Below are 10,182 nucleotides of genomic sequence, written 5' to 3'. Positions count from 1 at the left end.
CAGGAATCATATGCAGTGTCCTGGAGGAAGTTTTTACTTCACCAAGACCGATCAGTAACACATTTTGAGCACAGATGATGTAGATAGAAGTTTGAGTTAAGTGCAACTCTTCTTTTTGACAAAGCTTAATATCTTTCAAATTAGTATAATTTTGAGTTGCCAGTTTTTTTTGTCTGTTTTATCTTTGAAAACTCTATGCACATGGACTGACCTAGAAATCTTAGTTAATGGTCTTCAATTCAATATTTACGTACTGGTAGATCAGTTGCATAAAGACATTTGCATTCTTAAAATTTCACTAGATACCGGTACTCTCAATGAAGATGATGTAAATAGAATTTCTTTTTTAAGAAGCTCCAGAATATAAGGAATTTGAAAATAGTTTCTTTGTTTTATCAGTCTGTTTTCAATGCTTAGTTCTAGTTTCAGTGTACGGACACTATAAAAGAACTAACTTATAATCAGTTTAAAGCAGAAATGCACGTGAAACTAAATTTCAACATGTCATAATATTGAGAGCATTTGAAATGTGGATATGGAGAAGAATGGAGCATGTGAAGTGGACAGATAGAATAAGAAATGAAGCTATGTTGGAAAGAGTGTGTGAAGAAAGAATGATGCTGAAGCTGATCAGAAAGAGAAAAAGGAATTGGTTGGGTCACTGGCTGAGAAGAAACTGTCTACTGAAGGATGCACTGGAAGGAATGGTGAATGGGAGAAGAGTTCGGGGGAGAAGAAGATATCAGATGATAAAAGATATTAAGATATATATGGATCATATGAGGAGACAAAGAGGAAGGCAGAAAATAGGAAAGATTGGAGAAAACTGGGTTTGCAGTGAAAGTCCTGCCATTTGGCAGAACACTATGTATGAGTTCTACAACTACCGGTATGTAAAGAGTAGACCAGGTCTGATAAAGAGAGGCAAATATTAAGATAAATGCATGTTGGAAAATTCAATTGCGATGTCTGCCATCACTAGTGCCAGTTCATATCAAACTTATCAAAACAAAATATCAAAATATTGAGGTTATGTCTGTTTGCATATTAACTGTTAATTTGTTGTTTACCAGTTTCTTAATTGTGAATAAATTAGTCTGACTTAAAATTTGAAATGTGATTAGCATGTAGACTAATGCAATCAACACAGTGTTAAATTAAAATGGTCATAACAACTAATTTTGATGGGCTGTACTGTATTCAAATGTATCATCTCTCCACAAAAACTGTGCAAATTTCTCTTTTATTGTTTTTGGTTTAAGAACTTTTTTTCACTGCCTTGTTTAAGTTGTCTAGGAATTTACCGACCAAAAGTTGGGAATCCTATTTGAAATGGAAATTTCATATAAACTCTATATACAGTGAAATTATACAGTTCATTATTTGATTTGACACAGACTTCTATTAGGATTAGGAATTTAAAAAAAGCTTAGTTTGAGTGTGGTAAGAAGCACATATCAATACTAACCCAAAGAAAGAAACGAAGTGGACTACATAATCGGTAGGCCTATGGAATTATCATCCATGATACAAACTTAGAAAACTGGCAAAATGAACTGGAAGAGGTTAATGATACCTATTTCATGAACAGTGTGATATGCTGGTGACATCCACACATGCGCACACATAAATGGTTCTTAAGATATATTTCAGTAGGCCTAGGCTGATTATTGTAGAAATAATGTAATACTTACATGTCAGTTAAAATGATCTCTTCATTCAATGAAGTTCTGGGTTCAAGTTCTAGACTGAAATTATCAGATTGCAATATAGAGCTCTTCTCTTCTTCAGTATGAATGCTTGATTTTGATGTCTCCTTTATCCGATTTCTGGTTGCATTAACCAATCCTTTTTCACCATCATCCAGATAGTAGTAACTAGGCTCATTGAACAATTTGATGTAGCTATATGAAGCATGGTGGTACCCTGAAGAGAATGGTCTTTGGTAACTCGGTCTTTCTTCAGGATAGTTTCCTGAATGATGTTCTTTGTGTGGAGGTTTTGTGGGATATATGTAGCTTCCTTCGTGATAATTCCCAGGTTTAGTCGGACGAGGTTTGTATTTATTATAATCCAAAGTACTGGGAACATCATTGTGTGATGATTCTGTGAAATGAGTATATTCGTAGTGTGGCTTTGAGCTTGGTGTAGCATGTGGAATATTTAAAGTATAAATGTACTGTGGCTTGTAGTATCTTGTCGTATGTTCATCGTATGGTTTGGTTTGATGTGTTGCTGATTGTGTAAAATGTGTTGTGTATTCGTAATAAGGCTTAGAATAACTTGGATATTCGCCATAAGGTTTAGTGTGTGTTGTGTACTCGTAATGTGGCTTGGAAGTACTTGGATATTTATCGTAAGGTTTAGACTGAGTTGTATAGCCATAATGAGGCTTAGAATGGCTTGGGTATTCGACATAAGGTTTAGAATGAGGATTAGAGCTACTTGGATATTCATTATAAGGTTTAGAGTGGGTTGTGTATTCATAATGAGGCTTAGAATAGCTCGGATATTCATCATGAGGCTTAGAATGGGTTGAATACTCATAATTTGGCTTAGAATGGCTTGGGTATTCACCATGAGGCTTAGAATGACTTGGGTATTCACCATGAGGTTTAGAATGTGTAGTATACTCATAATGAGGCTTAGAATGGCTTGGATGTTCATCATATGGTCTAGAATGTGTTGTATATACAGTACCGGTATGCGGTTTGGAGTCATTTGGTAGTTCATGATATGGTTTCGAGGAAGTTGTGTATTCATAATAGGGCTTTGAATAATTTGGACGCTCTGTATGAGGTTTCTGATTGTGAACAGGATGCCCCTGGGGTTTGTGAACAGGCTGATAACTGTCGTGGGAATTGTGTTGTTCATGATGGTGACTTGGATATTTGTTATGTGTATCATGTTCTTCATATGGTTCTGGAGTATATGGTCCTTCTCCCTGAGGAAGATGATGATGATTGTGATGGTTAAGGCTATGATGGTGACCATCTGAATCTTTATTGGGATGATCTGAACCATATTTTTGGTCCTGAGTGTGATGATTTGTTCCCTTGTGTTCTAATGGAAGTTCAGCTGAATCGCTTGGTTTGTATCCCCCATATGGCCTCTTACTTGTAGGTCTTGTTAATTGGAAGTTTTCTTCTATCAGATATGTTGGTTTGTGTTCTTCTTGAGGCTTTGGATACTTAGATGTTGTGTACGTGTTTTGAGGTTTAGTAGGTTTACCTTGAAAGTTGTTATCTATTAGATAACTGGGTTTAGTTTGACCTGATTCAAAGTCAATAAGGTAACTTGGCTTGTGCTCTTCAAATGAGGATTGTGTAGTATGATGGTAACTGGGTGTTGGCTTTTTCGGAGGCTTCTCATATGTTGGGTAGCTCGGCTTCTGGTGTGATGGAGAATGCTGCTGATCTGGTGGTTCCTCATGAAAAGTTTCTTCCTTGTGACTTTCTGTCCATGGTTTCAAGTCAAAGTGAGGGATGTAATCACTGTCACAAGGCACCCTGTAGTTGCTGAAAGGGATCACACATTGATAGCATTACACACATATATAAAGTATATTATACATACATACATACAGTACGTTTAAATTCAGAAGTCATTCACTATGGTACTACTTTCAAAAATTATTATTATTATTATTATTATTATTATTATTATTATTATTATTATTATTATTATTATTATTATTATTATTTGTTTTTGAGAATTCTAAATGAATTTTAAATCTTTATCAGTGATAGCTTTCTCGGAAATAAGATTAGGAAATAAAATTTGTTTATTAAAACTGTCAATTTGAACTTTAAATGTATACTGTACCTTATACGAGTTTGTAAAATATTTTGTATAATGATTTATTCTTGATATAGAAAAAGATCTAATAGAAGGATATAATCATGGTTCTGGACTCAGTGGCGTAGTCAGGAATTTAAGATGGGGGAGGCCAAGTTTTGGGAATATCACTTGGAAGATTTGCCCATAACTTACATGTAACTTATTTAAAAGACAGTAATAATTGAAGCTTCGGCTGGAACAACATTATAAGTTACATTTGGTAAAATTTACAGGAGCTGCAAAAATGTGTACATGTACAACGTTGTTCTTATAGGGTAGCAAACTTTTGAGTGGACAAATTTCACGTACTGCGTTGATGGACAGTTGCAAGCCAAAGAGTATAGCAAGGTAACATGACATACAACATTATTACACAGAAACACGCCGAATGAAAATTTTGTAACTTACAATGTTGTTCCAGCTGACGCTTCAATTATTGCTTGAATTTGAATTGAATTGAATTTAAATGGGGAGGACTATGACAGCCCTAGCACTGTGACCTGAAAGATCTATTGCGCTTCTCCATCATAATATCCTATCAGTTCCAATAGTTTGATGTTCTTGATGAACTGAATCTACGGACTGGGACAGTTGATAGCTCATCAAACTTTGGAAAATGTTTTTCAACAATGAGAGCTCTTTGATGAGTGAGTGCATTGCAGTCTCACACATGTGAACAACGAGCATAGATTGGGTTGATGTTATGTCCCATCCTGTGCAGGTTCTTCTTCAGGGCACAGTGTCCTGTAAGGAATCTGTCTGCCCAGCAGAGCTGTTTCTTGATCAATTTTAACAGGTCACTTGACCTGCTTTTATCAAAATCTCTTGTGAGAGCCTTGGAGTGTCTACAGCCCTCACTTGAGTTCCAATAGTGTTTTTGTTTCTTAAGGCCCAATCCCTGATAACCTGCTTTACTGGTCTTAGAGATAGTCCCAGCACAGGCTCAGGTCCTATGATGGAATCTCGGTTCCCTCTTTAGCAGCCTCAACTGCTCTCTCATTACCACGAATATCTGCATATCTCAGCACTCATTTCTGTTGAACTGTGTTATGTTCAGTCAGTATAATGAGGGACTTGCAGCATTCCGAGACATGCTTCAAGTGCCTTAAGTGCCGCTTGACTATCTGAAAGTAAAAAATTGTGTCTACGATTGTAACCCTTCCTAATACTTTCCTTGATGCTGGCTAAGATAGCAAAAATCTTAGCCTGAAAGATGTATTGACCGCCCAAGCTAAAAGAAAGCTAGATGTTATTTCTGAATAATCCAGCACCAGTTCTTAACTTGGTTTTGGAACCATCAGTCTGCCAGACTGGACTCTTATTGTTCTCAGGTTTAACCTGACTCTCCCATTCACTGTGCTTTGGGTAAATGACAGTGAATTTGTTGTCAAACGAAACTCTTGGTTCCAAGATGTCGGTTCTCATATTGAGAATCTGATAAACATCTCTGTCCCAAGGGAGTTTGAGGTGATCCAAGTATTCAATATTGAACATCGTCTGCCAGCAGATTCTGTGGACTGCCATGAGGGCCTCAGCCCCAACTCAGATGTGTAATGGGGTGAGTCCTATCAGCATTTCCACTGTCGCAGTGGGAGTTGTTCTCGATGCTCCCATTATTTTATTGTTATGCAGAATGCCCTTTGCAATTTGTTAAGTTCAGTCCTGCAGTTCCTTAATTTAACTCTTGGCCACCACATAAGTGGGTCATAAGAGAGTAAAGGTCTTACCACAGTGGTATATATCCAATACATAATTCTAGGTTTTAGACTCCATGTTTTACCAAACATCCTTCTATAGGTCCAAAAAACCTTGTAGGACTTGGCAATACAGTAATCATAATTATTGCTTAATACAATCAACTTAAATAAATTACTTAATCTAGTGTCAAGAACAGTAGCTTCATCATTTCTTTAAAAAACATCGTTCAAATTGAAACAACTTGTCAGCAAAAATCTAAGGATTTGTTGTTCTAAATATTGGTCATTGTCGGTAGAAACAGTGAAACATTTTTCTTTCAGTGTCGAACTCCCAAAACCAATGGTGGATAGTTTCTTTAAGCTTTAAATCTAATATAATTTTATTCTTGAGAAATGGGGGTGGGGGCTTCAGCCTGGTGAAGGACCCCCCTCCCCGTCTACACTATTGGTCATTTGTGGTGGAAATTTTATTTCCTCAAGTATTTTATAAATTAAAGAAATATATTATTATAATATTGAAACAGTTAATAAAATTAAACTCAGCTAAAGACTGCACTTCAGAATCTCTATTAAAATTTGAAGACAAAATCATTTGTAGTCTATAATAGTGCACACCTTAGTTATAATAAATGGAAGGGGAAAGTTTAGAAAGTTTGTTTAAATTCTTAAATGTTGGCGTTTGGTAGTGGTAAAATTCTCCTTATTCCCTCCTACTAATAGAATTCTATTATAGTAAACTCACCAATCTTCGTCAAGAATCAGGAAAATGCAGAAGGGAAAGGGAATTATCATTTCTGATTGGGATAAGCATATATGAGCACAGGTGGGAATGCTTTTGGCATGGGGTGAAAATCTTCTTATTCCTCCTACAAATCGAATCCTACTATAGGAACTTACCGGTCTTCGTCAACAGTCAGGAACACAAAAGGTTGTAACGTGTCAATACCATCTAGATTATCACACAGAATTCTTGCAAGTGTAATGCGTCTTATTTGTTGCAGCTGGGCCAAAGTGAAACTTGACTCAAAACCTCCATTTTCATACCAAAATCTGTCACCTGAAATAATCCATAATTTATATAATTAAATTATACAGTTTTTATTTAAATGTTATTAGTAAGTGAACAATTTTTTGACGTGCACAGTTATTTGCCTTTAAACTACGTATAAATACGAGATCTATTTAAACATAAGAATTATAATATTGTAATGGTTTACAATAGTGTTTTACCTTTCCAAAATAAAAACACAGGACAACTGTGTAAATTTCTTCACAATTTGTGAGTTTCCAATTCCAGTTTTAGAAATTAATCCAGTAAAAGCAGTGAACAATGATAAGCAAAATTGAGCGTTTAGTTTCATGTTATAAGTTTGTCATATCAATGTTTAAATGATTCCATCTCTAAGTATAAATAAAGAAAAAGACACAAAAGCTCAAAATGTCTACTAAGTTAATCTGATAAATGTTAAGTGGTGATTGCTATAGATAGAACATCTATTCTTAAAAGTATTATACCTACCTTCACTTGGTTACAATGAAAACAATTTATCCACATCATACTAATGAGGAAAATTAAAGAGTTAAATGACAAAGGTTGTAAGTGCACGGAATAAAATTTTTCAGGAAAAAAAAAAAAAACATTTTTCTCTGTCCAAATCATTCACTATTGGTGACATATTTTGTGATTGCGTGCATTAACTAGCTTCTATTTCCACTTTGAATTTCAACATAATGACTTTTGTAGATGATTTGGCTTCGCACATGCAACTTGTGTTGACAGTCACTTAAAAGATGACAAAAATGGCTCTTACAACCTTCGTTGTTTACATTCTAGAATTATGCTGAATAGGCAGTCATTTAAGGTGAACTTTTATGTTGAAACTTAAAATATATAACATATTCTATGTTTTCTTGAAATTTTTGTGTACACTAAGTGATATGATTCAGTTTTTATAGATTTTCTCGATTTAAGGGCAATATTAATATAGAAGATATGCTGTATGTTATTTATATGTTATCTAACAATAGTAATTTTTTCATTTACACACATAGGTCAGAAATTAGTACAACTCTCTTGACAATAATGAGATATATTACCTTTCCTCAGATTACTAAATTGTTGTGCAAGGATGCAAGCAAAAGTGGGACCCACTAGTCCACCAGATACAGGACGTTCTGCCATTGCACCAGGAAACAAGTCAATGTCATCCACATCTCTGAAAATTAAGTAAAAGTATGTAACAATGTGAAATTGGAGTAAACATTTTCTCTTATTATTCAAATTAATATTCTATTGTTAGATTACAGAGAGGAATGATAATCAGTTACTGACACCGGTAATTAATAAGTAGGCACAGCAAAAGAAATTTTTTTTCGTGTCAATATAATGAATATTTTCTGAAAATTATTTTTATTTATTCCATTACATAAAATCCCTGAAATAATACTGGAATAACATAAAATTCATAACATTATAGTAGTTCTCTCCCACTTTTCCTCCCTCTCACAGTTTCTTCCTTCCTTTTTAGCGTACTTGCTCACTCACTCACCCACTTACCCAGCCACCCACCCACTCACTCACTCACACACCCAGTCATACTTACTTACTTACTTACTGGCTTTTAAGGAACCCGGAGGTTCATTGCCGCCCTCACATAAGCCCGCCATTGGTCCCTATCCTGAGCAAATTAATCCATTCTCTATCATCATATCCCACCTCCCTCAAATCCATTTTAATATCATCTTCCCATCTACGTCGGCCTCCCTAAAGGTCTTTTTCCCTTCGGCCTCCCAACTAACATTCTATATGCATTTCTGGATTCGCCCATACGTGCTACATGCCCTGCCCATCTCAAACGTCTGGATTTAATGTTCCTAATTATGTCAGGTGAAGAATACAATGCGTGCAGTTCTGTGTTGTGTAACTTTCTCCATTCTCCTGTAACTTCATCCCACTTAGCCCCAAATATTTTCCTAAGCACCTTATTCTCAAACACCCTTAACCTATGTTCCTCTCTCAGAGTGAGAGTCCAAGTTTCACAACCATACAGAACAACCGGTAATATAACTGTTTTATAAATTCTAACTTTCAGATTTTTGGACAGCAGACTGGATGATAAGAGCTTCTCAACCGAATAATAACACGCATTTCCCATATTTATTCTGCGTTTAATTTCCTCCCGAGTGTCATTTATATTTGTTACTGTTGCTCGAAGATATTTGAATTTTTCCACCTCTTCGAAGGATAAATCTCCAATTTTTATATTTCCATTTCGTACAATATTCTGGTCACGAGACATAATCATATACTTAGTCTTTTCGGGATTTACTTCCAAACCTATCTCTTTACTTGCTTCCAGTAAAATTTCCGTGTTTTCCCTAATTGTTTGTGGATTTTCTCCTAACATATTCACGTCATCCGCATAGACAAGCAGCTAATGTAACCAGTTCAATTCCAAACCCTCTCTGTTATCCTAGACTTTCCTAATGGCATACTCTAGAGCAAAGTTAAAAAGTAAAGGTGATAGTGCATATCCTTGCTTCAGCCCACAGTGAATTGGAAACGCATCTGACAGAAACTGACCTATACGAACTCTGCTGTACATTCCACTGAGACACATTTTAATTAATAAAACTAGTTTCTTGGGAATACCAAATTCAATAAGAATATCATATAAAACTTCTCTCTTAACCGAGTCATATGCCTTTTTGAAATCTACACCCAGTCATACAATCATTTATTTAGGCCTACTCAGTCATTCAACCTCAATGTGTGTAATTAGCATCTAAATTGGAAAATCTTCCAGAACATAATATATTTCATTATAATCATCATAGTTTTCATGCTACTCGGTCACGAAAGAAGATAATTTTTTTAAATTCAGATTTTCTAACCTGTACACACGTTTGAGTCTTCGCTGCGTCTCTGCAGACATCACTTTAAGCAACTGTGGCCAATCGGTAAATGGTTCAAGACCACAAGGCTCACGCCAAGCATTGTAAGGGGCCAGTCCATGATCACGTCCACGTTGAATATTCAAAGCTGCCAGATCCATTCCATACCTATAACCTGATATATGTAAGAAAAAGAAAAAAAAAGTACTATAATTATGATTTTGTTAATGGTACCAGTACTTGTAACTGTTGAAAGCATAAATTGAACATGAACCGTACTCTAGTGGCAGTTACCGTTATAAGATTTTGGTCCTAACCATCAACCACTCTATCTTACCATAGATTAAGATGACTGTAAAACCATTGTATCAGTGTTAGATGAATGTACACTGATGATGCCATGAATAATTGTATTCCAACGGTTAATAAAATATCTGTCTGTCTGTCTACCTAAGCGCACAATTTGAAATGAAAGGGCAATGAAAAAAGTACAATTTTATCGCAGTGTAAATGTTGTACTTCCGAACGCAGTAAATATTTTGTGGTAGACTCTTCTTCACTCTGAGAGATTTTATTCGATGTCAGCAAGTTTAAACATCTGCGAAGCATGATAACGAATAAAAATTAAATAAATGAATAACAAATAAGGTTTGCTGCAGGAAATTGATCTTATTACAGTTTGTTCAAAGTTTTTAAGTTTGGAACAATAAATAGAAAAATAAAAAAAAAAAGACACAGAAATGTTTTAAAA

The 10,182-nt window shown here is 35.3% G+C and overlaps 1 protein-coding gene across 3 annotated transcripts in view; it reads right to left on the bottom strand.

Moving 5' to 3' along the window:
- LOC138701815 (uncharacterized) overlaps window positions 1–10,182 on the bottom strand; it is a 103,334-nt gene that overhangs the window by 19,005 nt on the left and 74,147 nt on the right. For all 3 annotated transcript variants that reach the window (XM_069829091.1, XM_069829092.1, XM_069829093.1), the window contains 4 exons: window positions 9,432–9,606; window positions 7,635–7,753; window positions 6,435–6,594; window positions 1,695–3,518 (listed from right to left, as the gene is read on the bottom strand). In XM_069829091.1, coding sequence (XP_069685192.1) covers window positions 1,695–3,518; window positions 6,435–6,594; window positions 7,635–7,753; window positions 9,432–9,606 — 2,278 coding nt within the window. The remainder of the gene's footprint in view (window positions 1–1,694; window positions 3,519–6,434; window positions 6,595–7,634; window positions 7,754–9,431; window positions 9,607–10,182) is intronic.

This window comes from Periplaneta americana, chromosome 6 (assembly GCF_040183065.1).
Source record: "Periplaneta americana isolate PAMFEO1 chromosome 6, P.americana_PAMFEO1_priV1, whole genome shotgun sequence".
NCBI lineage: Eukaryota > Metazoa > Arthropoda > Insecta > Blattodea > Blattidae > Periplaneta > Periplaneta americana.
The sequence above is the reverse complement of the archived record's forward strand: the minus strand, read 5'-3'. Positions and strand labels throughout refer to the sequence as shown.